This window comes from Lepidochelys kempii, chromosome 5, assembly GCF_965140285.1.
Source record: "Lepidochelys kempii isolate rLepKem1 chromosome 5, rLepKem1.hap1, whole genome shotgun sequence".
Lineage (NCBI taxonomy): Eukaryota > Metazoa > Chordata > Testudines > Cheloniidae > Lepidochelys > Lepidochelys kempii.
In genome coordinates, this window is record NC_136384.1 from 127,151,041 (window position 1) to 127,167,385 (window position 16,345).

Consider the following 16,345-nt stretch of genomic DNA (forward strand, 5'->3'; position numbering starts at 1 on the left):
ATTTCCGGGGGGAGCGAAGGGGAAGTGTTGATCTTGGAGCGGAAGTCGTCCTCGCTCGCGCCCCGGCCGTTGCGCTCCGTGTCCGTTGCTGCCATGGCCGAGTTCGATCTGTTCGGCGCGCCGCCCGCCCAGCCGCCGGCGGGAGACAGCCCGGGCGTGGGCAACGGGGCGCTGAGCGGCGGCGAGGAGGACCCGGCCGCCGCCTTCCTGGCCCAGCAGGAGAGCGAGATCGCGGGCATCGAGAACGACGAGGGCTTCAGCATCCTGGAGAGCGGCGAGGTGCCGGCGGGGCTGCAGGGCCACGGCGGGCCCTCGCCGGGTAGGGCCCCTCTTCCAGCGCCGCGGGGGGAGGCCGCTCTGCGCTCGGGCCCGCGGGCGATTCCCGCGGGCCAGGGCCTTGCCCTGTGGGCCTCGGTGCTGGGCGGCTCGTGGGGCTCCGGCGAGGCTGGGCCGAGCCCGGCGGCCGGGCCAGGGGCGCCCTGTCTGGCAAGGCGCAGCGGCTCCGCTGCAGTCGGTTTGTTCTCACTCCCCGGCTGTCACTCGGGCCGCTCCCGAGCTGCTCTGTAGCAACGCTTGAGACGTGGCCCGTCCGGAGCCACCGCTGTCGCCCCGGGAGTCGGGACCAACCCACGGGCCAGGTGACCGTGGCGCAGTACATGTGGCTGTGGCTGTGGCTTCTCCTGGGGCCGGGGCTCTGTCTGACCTCGCGAGTCCTTTGGGCCTTTTGATCTCTTCTGTGGTAGCACCCGACTGCCGTTGCGCTTGAGTAGCTGTGTACAGAAGCGGGGGTAACCATTGTTCAGTCTTTCTAGCTCCTGCCTGAGCTTCCTGATTCTCCCTAGAATCCTGTAGATGAACGGATAAAACTGGTTTTGGCCAATAACATCACTCCCCTTATGAGAGTGGCAGCAGTTGCAACACGTCTGGCTTTGGGTCCTGGCTGTACACTACATGAATAGGCATCTTTTCTAAAGCAGAATTCCCCAGGCAGAAGTATTCTGTAGGCAGATGCGCTGTCCTGAAAAGTCTGTTTAGCCCTTCGCTTCAGTGTGTTACACTGTTTAAGCCTCCCATATCAGTGCATGATATTATCATTTCTCCCTCAAGTGTTTGAAAATAGTTCCTTTTAAAAATTACTAAATCAATGAAATCTAGCAATTTCAAATCATAGAATCTCAGGGTTGGAAGGGACCTCAGGAGGTCATCTAGTCCAACCCCCTGCTCAAAGCAGGACCAATCCCCAACTAAATTAAACTTAATATTGTAAATTGTAGAATTTCTGGTTTGCTAGTATTAATATTGCTTTAAAATGAATAGTGAATTCTGTTCAATATTTTAAGAACATCTTACTTTCCTTGCATCTTGCAAAACAGATTCTTCAGTACTATAGACCTATAGCTTAGTAACAGTACTTTCCCCATCTATTTGTGATTGGTTTGAAAGAACCATTATTAGCCTCAGTTTATGGACTTGCAAACCAAAATAGTGCTGCTTAAAACAGCACGATGGTCCTGTACTGAATTTAACACTTCAGTCTTAATTTTGTGAATCTTTAGCTTTACTCTGAACTGGTCAGGATTCCTGAGACAAAAATAGACCAATGTACCATGGATATTGGAACACTGAGCTTAGCTGAAGGATGCTAGAAGCACAGACTTGATGTCACTAAATTAGTACATTCTATAAAGTTGAAAAGATTTAATGGAGGAAGCTTTGATATAGTGACAAGCTCCAGTATTGCCCCGAGTACTGAAGTTGCATCCTCCAGGTTTAGTTGAACATTCTTCTTTAGATGAGAAGTGGAGGCTTGGAACCAGATGTAGAAAAGAGCAGTTCCTATTGAGAATGTTGAGCACTTATGAAAATCTGGCCATTTCATTTAGGTCTACAAACAGAAGCTGATGTTCAGCTTGTCTGAAAAATGTAGATGAGACTGACCCAGTATATACTATAGCTTATATTATTTCCACCAAGGACAAGCTAAGCTCTGAAGCATTTGTGATCGCCTCTTTCAGTATAGTGTTTTTTTAGCCACTGGGCTAATGTTTAATTTATGTAGCCTTCAGTCATTGTTTCTTAGTAACCTTTGTACCTCTTTCTAACTTAGAAAAATTGCCTTTGCATAATACATGCTGCTTTTTCTTCAAAGGAAAGGTGCTCTTTGTATTTCTCAGCAAGCTAAAATTTGTTGACTTATTAGTTATATTGAGTATGTTGGTCTTGCATTCTTCCCCATGTATGTATACAGTGTAGCAATGTCAGAATATTAGAGACACTGGGTGAGGTGATATCTTTTATTGGACTAACATCTGTTGGTGAGAGAGACAAGCTTTTGAGCTACACAGTTCTTCAGGTGACCTCTTTCTCACCAACAGATGTTAGTCCAATAAAAGATATTACCTTATCCACCTTGTGTCTGTTTTTCTCCATTACACTTTTATGGATACTCAAACTATGCTAGACTTGCTACTTGTTTCCATATTTTAAGTTGAATAATGTAATTTTTTTAAGTACGTGATGGATTACAACATCTCAAATATAAAAAATCCTCTTTCTGTATAGCTTTGAAGTTGGAGATTTACTGGATGATTGAGTTTGCTTTTTTCCTATCTCGTATAGTCCCTTAACTGAACACTTCTACTCTGTAGAGTCTAGCTGGGATGACTAGGTGGACCGGAAGAGCATGAGACTTCCAGACGTAAAGCTTCCATGGTGCTTACTATTCCATTAAGGGCTACTTCTAAACTAGTCACGGATGCAGCCCTTCTTTGTCGGTGTTCATAATGGAGCCTAAAACCTTCTGTGCAGCGTATTCTAACAACTTTCTACTAGGGATGTTTACATTAAGTCATTTCCTGAGCTCTGGTGTTTGGTCCTGTTTTCTATTTCCTGCCCCAAGTCCATCCTGCTCTGATAGCAATTAGTGCCTGTATAGATGAGCGACTTCACAGAGCACTCAGACTTCAACCAAGAATGAGCAGCAGATGAATTTATAAGGAGCAAGCACCTTGTTTTTTATCATGAAGTCTTTGGTAACCTAACTGATGTAAGCATAGATTTTAATGTCTTAGAATGAGTAGGTCTCTAAATGACATACAGCTGTAACTTTTTTCCAGCCTAAGTGACTGTTTAAAAAGCAAGAAATAATTTCTTCATTTTCACAGAGAAGTACTCCCCTATGGGGCGCTTCCTCATGTCCCCTGCAATCTTTCCTTTCTCCAGTGGAGCAACTCTGAAATAAATTGGTCTAAAGTCAGCCTTTGCTCCACATCCATAGTGTGGCTATCTCACTGTTATGAATCCTTCTCTAATACAGAGAACCCTGGTGAACCTTCCAAAACTAATTTGGCTTGACATGAAAAACTCTAACTTTTTAGTAAGCTTCTCTTTTAAATGACAGTCACACTTCTGACATCCCTATAGAAAAGACAAAATCCTGTTTCTAATAGATTCTAGAACAAATGAGTAGGAGAGGATTATAAAATAGAACTTGATATTTTAGTTGGGAAAATCGGTCATTCAGTTCCACTTGAATTAAAATTTAATGGGTGTTCTTTCCCTAAAATCCAGTACAGAAGGCTGACTTTCAGTTTGAGCTGCTGTAATTAGTTCTCATGACTCCAAGAATTTGAACCTTCCTACTGATCTGCTTCTCTGGGAGGTGAGGTTACTCAGAATCCTTAGTTCCACCTCTGACTATAAAACTGCATAAAGGTTACAACAAAAGTGTATCAGGACAGCTGTCCAACTCTTCTTGGTGAGATGTAATAGTTTTGCACAATACTAGTAATTGGCTGACTGCAAGCAAACTGCTTTTTGCACCCTGTTAACTTTAAATACTTAAGCGCAGCAGCAGGGGATTTGTGGATTTACTTTTTTTAACTTTAACCATTTAACTGCCTTATTTACAAACAATACCAAATAGGTTGAGTTATATGTAAGGCACTGTATTGCCAGAGTAAAACATGACTTTATACAGTAGTCATGAAATGAGATTATAGGTACCTCCACAGGAAATAACTAATTACAATGTAAAAAATGAAATTATGCAGTGAAAAGTAATCACCAGCTTCAGCTTGGGTGTTTGTGAAAGGGTATGCTGGAGGAGCTTGTATATATGCTTTTTAAATAAAAAAAATAGCGCAGTGTTCAGCTGGCTGCTTGGGCATGTAAAAGAACTTCCACTTGCTCAGTTAAAAATCAAAGGAAAGGTGGAACTTTACAAGATTTCTCAAGACACGGGACAAGTGTAAAAATGGAGCCATATCAAACTTCTGACCAATTTTGATCCTCACTATGTCTCTCGTTAGGCACCCATTCCCCAGTGATGGGCCTGTGCCTATTTTTCTGTGTGGAATCCCACAATCCACACCACTCTCTCCTTGGTTCCCCAGATCACCGCATCCCCATCTACTAGTTGTTCCCACAGCTGAGCCAACTGGGTGTTGGTCCCTGCTTTAGACTTTCTCTGCCATAGGAACATAACACGGAAAGGGTTAAAACAACAAAAGGATTCACTGCTCTCCATTTGAGCACTGGCAGCTGAACTGCAGTAACTGCCTAGTTATCTGGAGCGCTCCAGCTAGAATTAACCTTTAGTTTTCCATAGAGCAAGCTACTATTCAGAAGTAGATATCTCCTGTCTTCCAAGGTTGCAAAGATCTTCTGGTCGAACAAAGCGTAAAGAACTGTTGCGTGTGGTGGGTGTGTGGGGCTTTTTTTTGTGTGTTGCAGTTCAGGTTATGAAAATAAACTGCCTGGGTATTGATTTTAACTTCTATAGCAAGAAAACTGTGTCAGCATGCCTTTTCTTTCCATAAGAAGCACTGTGGAAACCAACACCACACTAAGCTATATTGGTGGCTCACGCATAAGGCTGCGATTTAGTCCTAGAATCCATGACTTCCAAAGCCCTCTGTGACTTCAGCCAGCCTCAGCTGGGAGCTGCAGGGTCCCCTGCTGCCTGTGGAGGCAGGGAGCTGTGGGGTACCCCAGTCACCTCAGGTGGGGGGGCCCCTGCAGCTGGGAGCTGCTGTAGGAGGGGGACCCTGTAGTTCTGGTCCCTCATGTGTGGTGGGGTCCCCTGTAGCTCCCAGCCCATGGCAGATGCCCAGGCTCCACATTCTGTCATGGATATATTTAGTAAAAGTCAGGGCAGGTCACGGGCTTCTGTGAATTTTTCATTATTGCCCATGACCTGTCCATCACTTTTACTAAAAATATTTGTGACAGAATCTTAGCCGTATTCATGTATAGTGTGTTCCAAAACAGTTGCTACTCAATTAATGGGAGAATAGTAAATATAACATGATTACTAGCAGAGATGGGCAAACTGCTTACTGGTGTCCCTACTGTGGATGTCAGTGGTGTCTAAAGAAGACTATGTGGGCACTCTTCGGTTGCTAATTTTCTTTCCAGTCACTTTCCCAGTTTTCACAGGGAGTCTGACTACCTCATTATTGTTCTTTTAGTGTGAAGTGACTATTCTGGGAGTGTTGCATTTTTGGTCTGCAGTTGCTTCTGCAAATGCTTTAGACTGGGTTTTTCTGAACTCAGACCTATCTTTTGCAGTTGTACATGCTGTAGTTTAAGGGCTTGTCTAAACTGGCACTTTACAGCACTGAAACTTACTGCATTCGGGGGGCGGGGGTGTTTTTTCACACCCCGAGCAAGAAAGTTGCAGCACTGTAAAGTGCCAGTGTAGACAGTGCACCAGTGCTGGATGTGGGTTTTTGTTTGGGGGGACACGGTGTGTGGTTTTTTTAAGAGTGCTGGGAGAGCTGTCTCCCAGCACTCTGCCGCGACCACACAAGCCACGTTAAAGCGCTGATGTGACAGCACTTTAGCATTGCCAGCGTAGACTAGCCCTAACTTTAATATACTACTGTAGGAGCCCCCATACATATGTTTTTTTTGGGAGTGTCTGTGTAACCTCGCTCCAAAGCCTCTGCAAACATCTGGAAGAGAAGGGGGGCAGCAGTAGACTTCCAGCTGCCCTCTTATGAGATAGGGATTGTATTGAAAACCTGGTAAGAGTTAATGGGTGCTGAAGGGTAACTCACTGTTCTCTGGGGAGAGAGAGCAGGGTCTGGCATCTACTTTGTAGACCCTCTGCTTGTGGTTCTCTTTAGCAGCAGGACAAAAAGGCATAATAGAAATTGGAGGTTTGTGGGGTTGGAGAAAGCAGAAGGTTTCAGGTGGGCTCCCTCCTAAATAACTGACTGGCTGGGATACTTGAGTCTTCTCTTCGTTACCTCTTCCACAGGAGAGAATCTTGTGGGTATTAAGTTGGATCCTTCCAAGTAATGGAGGAGGTAGTGGAAGCTTTTATGGGGGTAAGGTGGGATAGTCTTGATTGCTCTTCTGCTACTGCACCCCATCAATGCTGACTGAAATGAAGAAAGCTGGGAGAGAGGAGTGGAATAAAACAAAAATCAAGTCTTCCTAAGGGCATATTTTTCAAGTGCATTTACTAATTTTTTTTCCCCTGTGATGATGAAGGTGATGATGATCCCTCATCTGGGGTTAATGCAAAGGTGTCACAGTTAGGATGCAAGATGCTCGGGGTATTTGCTGAGCTGACTTTTTCTAGAATACCTGTTTAAAACTTAGTGTTTGCAGGTTTACTGGGCATTGGGTTACAGCTTAATGTCCATCACACTTGAGTAAGCTTGTATGTTCTATTAACTAGTGTAATTTGCAAGGAAGGAAAAACAGTTCAACCATGTTAATTAGATAATATTTTTAAATGGGACATTGACAAGGTAGAAAGGCCTGTCTCCAAAAGTTCAGTGTTCTGTGTCCTTTGACTAGTCAGCCCTTGCTTTGACTTGCTGTAGTGGGGATAACCTCTTAACTGCAGATCGTTTACCCAGCAATGCGCATTCCTGGGAGCCAGCCAGTTAATAGACAGAGTAGTCTGACAGTATGACTGCAAAGAGAACTAACACAGGGGTCGGCAACCTATGGCATGCGAGCTGATTTTAATGGCACACTGCTGCCTGCCGGGTCCCAGCCACCAGCCCCGGTAGGGGCAGGGTAAAGAAGCTTGGTCCTGGCAGCTGCAGGGTAGGGAAGCTCTGCTGCCTCTTTCCCCCAGTGTGCTGGGTTCCTCTTCTCTTCCCCCCCCCCCCCGCCTCCCCCACCGCCCATCAGCTGGTGGCCCTTGTGAGGAAGGGGAGAAGCAGTGCGCTCTCTGCTCTGGGGAGGAGGCAGAGTCAGAGAAGAGGTGGGGATGGGGCCTTGGGAAAGGGGGGTGGAATCGAGGCATATCCCCTCCAGCCCCCTGCCGTGAGCTACTCTGGGCAGGAGGCTAGGAGCACCCCCACGACCCTAGCCCACACCCCCAGCCCTCTTCCCTGACCCCTGCACCCCCCCCCACAACCCCAGCCCTGACTCTAGCATCCCCCACATATTCCCAGCCCCCCATGCCCTAACTCTTGCACACCCCACGTTCCCACCCTGAGCACACCAAACAGGAGCTCCTGCACCCCCCCCCACATTCCCACCTGCACCCCTCACACCAAATGGGAGCTGCCCAGGTAAGCACTCCACACCCAAATCTCCTGCCCCAACCCTGAGCCCTCTCCCTCATTCTGGCTCCTGGCCAGACCTTACACCCCAGCCTGCACCTTCACCCCCAGTCCTGTGCTCAGTGCACTCCCACCTTCAGCTCAGTGCAGAGAGATAGGAAGAGAATGGGCTAGAACTAGGGAGAAGGTAGGTAGCCATTCTGTGGGCGGGGCCAGAATCCCAGACCGGCAGTGGGCTGGGCAGGACTGCCACCAGGACCTGGGCTGTCAGTCTGGGGCCGGCCTAGGTGAACAGAACCCCAGGCTGGCAGCGGGCTGAGCGGGACGGCAGCATAAGATCAGCATTTTCATTTAAAAAAAAAATTAAGCTGCTTAAACATTTTGAAAACCTTGTTTGTTTTACATACAGCAATAGCTTAGTTATATAATCTGTAGGCTTATAGAGACCTTCTAAAAAACATTAAAATGTATTACTGGCATGTGAAACCTTAAATTAGAGCGAATAAATGAAGACTTGGCACACCACTTCTGAAAGGTTGCTGACCCCGGTCTAATATTAGGTATATGTTCCATTATAGCCCTTTAAAGAAATTCTGGTCCTATAAATAGTGTCAAGTTTCACAATCAAACTAATACATCTCAGAAGGGGAAATATGTTGTCATTAAATGGAGCTTCTTAGCTGGCTATGTAGGGGAGATGAGCTCTAGCTCTCTCATACAGCTTGAGTAGGAAAGCAGGCCTCATGTATTCCTAACACAGTTGCTTATTCTGCCAGTTACACTTAGGGTAACAGGGTGGTGACTTCTCTTTGTTCCACTAGAAAGGAAGGCTCAGGTAACTGTAAAATGTTCTACTCAGAAAAATAGGGTAGAAGACTAACCTGTTTAAAGGACAGGAAACGTGAAGTTGCCGCCTAGTCTCCTCACCTGCCCCTTTCTTGAGTGGGCTGCCTCCATACAGGTGGGGTTTCAAATCCCTAAATTTGTAGAAATCTTGGGTTCTATGCAAATCTTGTGAACACCTGTTAGAAGCCATGGCCATCTACAGAACTACTGTATGTTGTCCTGGGTTCCTGGCTGCACTGTCATGGTCCCTGCAGGGACTGGTTTCCTAAATTGGCAGAAAGCCCGGGGAGGGGGGGAATAGGACAGCTTGCTGATGTAGGTAACCACTGTCCCCTTATTCAGGACTGTGGGTGGCTGTAGTACCCTCCCCTTCCTGAATGTGTAGAGACCTAGTTGAGCAGCTTTCATATGAAAGGCCTTCATCATGCTCTTGCTAGGAGAGTATGCCACAGAATCACTTCCACATGCCATGGGGCTTTTCTGTGTAATGAAGGGGAAAACTTGGTTTAATAGATTGGAATGGGGATTAGAACACACATTCAAAAGAGTAAACCCTCAAGGAAAGGAGTATTCAAGGTGGCTGCAACTAGGAGTAATGGAACAAGTTGGAAAAATGCTGAATCTGAGCTGTATGTGTGAAGTCTTGAGTATAATGTCTGACACATTGGAAAATGAACTGAAAAACCACATTGGACAGTGCTGTGGAAAACCACTCTGATTAGTAAGGGATGGACTAAATTAAGAGCACTGCACTGAACACTTAGTATTTAATCCAATTACTTCCAAATGGTCACTAGGGCATGACAAGGCTGAGTGGGAGTTGATAGCAATAACTGGCATGGCCTTTCATGTTAACAGTATGTGGTTTTGTGTTGGTAACTGAGCAGCATGTCATACTAAAGAGGAACATGATGAAATTGGTTCTGAACTGTTATCCATGAAGAGATCCTTGATCTACCAATTGGGCCTTGCCTTGAGTATCTGGTGCCCTAGATAAAGAGCCTTTGGCTCTTTTAAACTGCTCCATGTGAAGACATAGCCTTAGCTCACAAATCTGATTTGTACATTTGAGTTACCCCAGCCTGGCCTTTGGGGCATCAAACATTAGACACATTTCCTTGCTTTTCTTTTGCTCTTCTAGGTGTCTCTTTATTGCAATCTGAATTAAAATATTTTCTCACTAAGTCCTCTTTCAGGACGTGTTTTTCCTCCCCTCTTTAAGCTAGCCCTATATTTTCCTTTGGCCTTTGTCTCCCTCCTAGCTTATGCTGCAGACCTCTGAAATGTGCAGAGGAAATTCTTCATGGCTCTTAAGACTAATTTTTCCCCCACTCTTTCCCCTCCTTTCTCCCCCCCAACATACACACAGTGGGACATCTAAGAAAGTTCTCTACCTTCCTAACTCCAGCCTCTCAGAGCTTCAGCTTCAAGTGTTTTTCTTCAGGCTTTGCCACTGTCTTCTGCAGCCCAGATCCACTAACATTTAATTGACTCTGGGGTTCATTTGTTACATCTCAAAATGCATTGCATACCAGAGTGTCAGATCTCCTCTCCCTGCAGCTCCAAGCTGAGACTGTTACAGCAAGGCGATTAGGTCCCTCAAAGTGCCAGCATGCACAACAGGATTGGTTGCTGGTGGGACTTCAGGATGCAATGGCACAGGCAGTTCTTGTAGCCTCTGTCTAAATCTGCCACTGGCTCCAAAGCCATGCGGAGCAGCTTTGGTATTGTTGGCTGATGGAAAGGCTCCCAGGCAGGCTATATTTAAGTTTTTCTCCTAAGGAAAGCAGACGGACGCTCCATGTTTCCAGAGCAAAGGCTGGCTGCTGCACAACTCGGCATTATTTGTACTGGGCCCAAGGCCTGCAAGCAGCCGGTTATTCCAGACCGCTGTTACTGAATTATGCAAACACTGTACCTGAATAAAGTTGCAATAAGAGAATGCTTGGCTTCTAGTACTGCTTCTATTTTCGTGCTTTTGTGTTGGCTTGTGGTGAATATTGGTACTGTATACAGAAGAGGTAATGGTGGTATGCCTGGATGAGGTGGGATCAGTATGCTGACTTTGTATTCAGTTGCAAATTTTGAGACACTCAAAGAACTAACATGCAGAAAGGAACTTACCACCATTTTCACTGCTTTCTTCTGTCTTTACTGCTTTCTAATACTAAGAGAACTGCTTTGCATTTTAGTACTACTTCTGTGTTTAGACATTGTAAAGGTGCATGTACATCCTCCTCCTTAGACATCCCATTCATACTTCTAGTCAGCAATATTAACTAATGTATAGTACTGAAATTCATCTGCAGAGGCCATGTCTCTACAGCGGTGTAATTATACAAGAAAACTGAACTTTGCTAGAATTGTGAAGTTGAGCATTCAAAAGTTAAACTCCAGATTTAAGGTTGCTTGCGCAACCTCAATTGGCTCTCTCATGCATATGTAATTACATGATCACATGTTTCATACAACCCTGCCTCGTTAGCTCACTGAATGGTAGCTATTGAGAACAGAAATTCCTTGTGAAACTTGCATAGGATTGTATGAATCACTGCACACATTTCAACACTATACCAAAACTTTAAGCAACTCCTCATCTGCTTTATAATCTCTAAGAACATAAGAGTGGCTGTGCTGGGTCTCCCCCATTGTCCATCTAGCCCAGTATACTGTCTTCAACCAGTGGTTGGTGCCAGATGCTTGAGAAGGAATGGACAGGGCAATTTATCAACTGATCCATTTTCTGTCCTCCAGTTCCAGTGTCTGGCAGTCAGAGGTTTAGGGACAACCAGAGCATGGGGTTGTGTCCCTGACCATCTTGGCTAATGGCCATTGATTGGACCTATCTTCCATGAATTATTTAGTTATATGTTTTGGTTTTCAAACTATCCCCTGGCACAGAGTTCCACAGGTTGACTGTTGTGTGAAGAAATACTTCCTCTTGTTTGTTTTTAAACCTGCCTGTTAATTCCATTGGAATTAATTCCTGGAATTAATTATTGTTCTGTGAAGAGATAAGTAACACTTCCTTATTCAATTTCTCCACACCAGTCATGATTTTATAGACCTCTCTCATATCCCTCTCACTAGTCTTTTCTTCTAAACTGAACAGCCCCAGTCTTTTTAATCTCTCCTCATCTGGAAGCTGTTCCATACCCCTCATCATTTTTGTTTATCCTTGGTACCTTTTCCAATTCTAATATCTTTTTGGAGCTGAGGCTACAAGGACTGCACACCGCATTCAAGGTGTGGATGTACCATAGATTGATCTAGAGGCAATATATTTTTCTGTCTTATCTATCCCTTTCCTGATGGTTCCTAACATTGTTAGCTTTTTCGACTGAGCAGATGTTTACAGGGAACTATCCACAATGACTCCAACATGTCTTTCCTGAGTGACAACCGCTAATTTAGACCGCATCATTTTGTATGTATAGTTGGGAGTACATTTTGCAATGTACATTACTTTGAATTTATCACACTGAATTTCATCTGCCGTTTTGTTGCCATCACCCAGTTTTGTGAGATCCCTTTGTAACTCATAGTGAAGTCCAAAGCTGACTACAATCTCTTGAGTAATTTTGTATTGTCTGCAAATGTTACAATTAATACGCCTAATCATATTAAGGCTTTGGCATTGTGATTTTTAACGTTTTCTCCAAGACCTGTCTAACTACAGTCACCATTACCTTACAGATGCTGTTGATGGGGTGATGAATGGAGAGCTCTATCAGGTAAACTGAAAGGAGATCTCGCTCAAACAATTAAAACCTGTTGGGTGAAATTAACATTTAGGAGGTATTCTAAGTGACTTCTCAAAAGCAGTTTCTAGCCTTAAACTAAAGCTTAAACTAGCTTTCTTAATCTAAATAGAAATGTTCCCCACTGTTTGCCTTTTCATTACACTTAAATCTCCTGACTTATTAATGAAGGGGAAAAAACTAATCCAGTCTCAAATCTTGTAATATTCTGAGATTCCATAGCTGCCGGGCAATTTGAGTACACTCCATCTTCAGGTGGAAGACAAATTACAGCAAAAATCCATGTTGACATCCTATTTGAATTGGTAACGTGCCCTCCTCTGGGAGGACTGCCATGTACTCAGGTCCCACGTTAGGACTCGAGTTGGTACCTAGGGCTGGCACTACATTACTAGAGGTGTTATGCTTTGACTAACAAGTTTAATCACAGTCAGCATTGACTAAGCACAATCTAAAGATTCTGTGGCCTTCCATAAAGAGCAGGGGAGAACTCATTTTGGCAGAACTCAGTGTTTGTTTTATAACTTAAATGCTTAAGCAATCATGTTGAATTTTTATAAATTTTCACAGCTGTGGGGCTTACAGGGGGTGTCATGACAATTTAATGACAGTAGATGTTGAGTTTCAGAGTAGCAGCCGTGTTGGTCTGTATCCTCAAAAAGAAAAGGAGGACTTGTGGGACCTTGGAGACTAGTGCCACAAGTACTCCTTTTCTTTTTTTTAGTAGACGTTGAGATTTAAAATCAAAGGTTTATCACTGTTAAAACACTGACATCACACATCCAAATATGCAAAGTAACTAAGTTCTCAAGTAACATTTTCTTTCTTTGTCCATCTATTAACTTCAGTTATCAATGGAAAAATTTGTCAGTTTGTGTATATCATGCCTGTTTACCAATGTTTGCTTATTAAAAATCCCGTCCTTCTAAGCCTAGAGAGAACACTTGACTAAGACAAGTATCCTAACATTAAACAGTTCCTTTTAACATAAAACCCAGTCTGTATCCTATGCTCACTGCATTATCAGATCCAAACTCACTGTGTTTACTATTCTTTAAAATAGCTTGGGTGAAAGCTGTGATCAGAGTTCTGAACCACTAGCCAAATAGGCCATTACTGTCCAGTATGACAGAATTATAGTGGATACTGCTTTATCAAGTGGCAAAGCAGAACAGATATTGCTAAGACTCTCTCCTAAATAGGGACAGTAGTGTATATGGCTGGCTAAACCACTCCACAGACCCCTTTAAAAAGTCTGTCATAGGTTTGATAAGAATGTTCTAAGTATACTTAAACTTCATTGTAACCTAAAATTGTCTTGGTGGTTATTTCAAATGTCCAAGTTGATGCTGTTACTTCCTGGGGCAAAGGATTCATTAGATGACCCTGTTCAGATGAGTGGTTGGCCTTTGGTCTAGCCACTTCAATTTCTGCTACTTACACCCTAAGTGAACATTTCATTTCTCAATCTCGCTTGAGGCTCCAAAGCGAATGTAGAACTGATCTCTGTGGACTCTTTATTGTGACTGGCAGTGGGAAAGCTAAAATACTAACAGGCCTTTTTGTGCAACGTGGCTGAGATGCAAAATGAGATCTCTTAGTTCTAATTCCAGCACTCTCACTCACTGTACCCTTGGAAGGAACTCCTCCCCCCCCCCCCCCCCCCCCCACAATAGGAACAACACCCACCTATAGAGGATGAATGGTATTTGCAGTGCTTTGAACATGTTAATTAACTCCTCTTAGTGAAATTTCCTGGCTGCTTTTTTCTTTCTAATTGCTCATTTTATCCTCTTTAGTCCCCCCCTGCCCAAACACAACCTCTTGTCCAAACTCCATTTTTATCAAAGCAGTCAGTAGACCTTGTCCACCATAATTTTGCAACTGTCTGTACAAATCTGCTCCCTAGCCTAAGATTCTAGCTGCTTTCTCCAGTAAAGCACTAATCCTACTGCAAGCCTCTCCTTGCTAGTTACCCTTGTTCATAATCCACTATAAGCATCTGTTGCTGGCATGCCCTGTTAACACTTGAGAAGGCTATTGGGCGTTTCTAAGGAACACATTCCATTTGTGTTTAGGGTATTTAAAAGTGTTTGTTCTTGTATGAGACTTTCCAATTGTTTTCCATTTTTAAGGAGAGCAATGGGCCAACAGACTGCTATGCCGCTATTTCACATGTGGATCGACTGCAGTCAGAACCAGAAAGTATCCGTAAATGGAGAGAGGAGCAAAAGGAACGCCTAGAAGTCCTTGGTAAGGAAAAGCATGAAGTTTCTGTCTCTCTTTGTAGGGCTTGCTGTTCAAATTCCATCTTGATTCCTTCATACAAGAGTTGAATTTTTAACTTTCACTTGCCTATCTGCTATCTTAAATTCTTAACCCTCAGTTCTTGCTGACCAACACACTACCCAATCAGACTCCCTGTTAATGGGGAGCTGGCTTGATGCTGCCCACTGGAGGGGGAAATCTCCTAGTTGCTTGAGCATCTGAGATTTCCAGCTTTAAAAAACAGAACTGGAACTCTCAGGCCATTTCAAAATTGCTGCTCCTTAACCAATAGCGACCTTCATATTGGCGTCTGGAGACTTGAACGGTGTCTTGCACACAGCAGCACCCTTCTGCCTGAAACCTGTCATGGAGAGAGCCCTACTAAAAGGAAAATACAAAGCAGAGGGTACCTCTACTCAGCCTCTTTCTGCAGCGTGACTGGAAGGGGTTTTAGCACTGCTATGTGCCAGAACCTCTGGGGTGACAGGATCTGCTTTAAGACTTCAGCCCTGTCCAGCAGCAATGGGAAGACAAAGGCCTCGCCTCTAAATACCGAGTATGGTGTAAGTGTGGCTTATACAAGTTAGCTAAACATGGACCATCCCCTTGCTGTCTCTTCTGGGGTCTGTTGCTACTGGATCAAATTTCATAAGGCATTCAACTGAAGGTAACACATCTGAGTGACCTGCCTCGTGTTTTAATGGGTGTCAAAAGGAAAATAGCCTCCCTTCTGCCAGCAAGAAATGGAGGGGAGCATAGTGCCGGTTCATGTGTAAGCCTGTTGCCTCTCATTACAATTTTACTGCATTTGCACAGTCTTTACTAGGGCATTGAAGTCCTTTATTACCAAAAGGATCTCTTAGCACAGGGGTGGGCAAACTTTTTGGCCCAAGGCCACATCTGGGTATGGAAATCGTATGGCAGGCCATGAATGCTCACGAAATTGGGGGTTGGGGTGTGGGAGGGTGCTCCAGGCTGGGACTGAGGAGTTGGGAGGGAGATCGGGCTGGGCCAGAGGTTTGTGGCACAAGGGAGGGTCAAGGGAGCAGGCTCCAGGCAGCGCTTACCTCAAGCAGCTCCCAGAATCATAGAATATCAGGCTTGGAAGGGACCCCAGAAGGTCATCTAGTCCAACCCCCTGCTCGAAGCAGGACCAATTCCCAGTTAAATCATCCCAGCCAGGGCTTTGTCAAGCCTGACCTTAAAAACCTCTAAGGAAGGAGATTCTACCACCTCCCTAGGTAACGCATTCCAGTGTTTCACCACCCTCTTAGTGAAAAAGTTTTTCCTAATATCCAATCTAAACCTCCCCCACTGCAACTTGAGACCATTACTCCTCGTTCTGTCATCTGCTACCATTGAGAACAGTCTAGAGCCATCCTCTTTGGAACCCCCTTTCAGGTAGTTGAAAGCAGCTATCAAATCCCACCTCATTCTTCTCTTCTGCAGGCTAAACAATCCCAGCTCCCTCAGCCTCTCCTCATAAGTCATGTGTTCCAGACCCGTAATCATTTTTGTTGCCCTTCGCTGGACTCTCTCCAATTTGTCCACATCCTTGAAGTGTGGGGCCCAAAACTGGACACAGTACTCCAGATGAGGCCTCACCAATGTCGAATAGAGGGGAACGATCACGTCCCTCGATCTGCTCGCTATGCCCCTACTTATACATCCCAAAATGCCATTGGCCTTCTTGGCAACAAGGGCACACTGCTGACTCATATCCAGCTTCTCGTCCACTGTCACCCCTAGGTCCTTTTCCGCAGAACTGCTGCCTAGCCATTCGGTCCCTAGTCTGTAGCTGTGCATTGGGTTCTTCCGTCCTAAGTGCAGGACCCTGCACTTATCCTTATTGAACCTCATCAGATTTCTTTTGGCCCAATCCTCCTCCAATTTGTCTAGGTCCTTCTGTATCCTATCCCTCCCCTCCAGCGTATCTAC

The 16,345-nt window shown here is 44.9% G+C and overlaps 1 protein-coding gene across 3 annotated transcripts in view; it reads left to right on the plus strand.

Moving 5' to 3' along the window:
- Positions 1-16,345, plus strand: part of CLTA (clathrin light chain A) — a 24,591-nt gene continuing 8,246 nt past the window's right edge. The window contains exons 1-3 of one of the 3 annotated variants that reach the window (XM_073345778.1): positions 1-319; positions 12,075-12,112; positions 14,275-14,392. In XM_073345778.1, the coding sequence (XP_073201879.1) occupies positions 94-319; positions 12,075-12,112; positions 14,275-14,392 (382 nt within the window). In that variant the 5' untranslated portion in view covers positions 1-93. The remainder of the gene's footprint in view (positions 320-12,074; positions 12,113-14,274; positions 14,393-16,345) is intronic. The other 2 variants (XM_073345776.2, XM_073345777.1) reach the window with 2 other exon arrangements.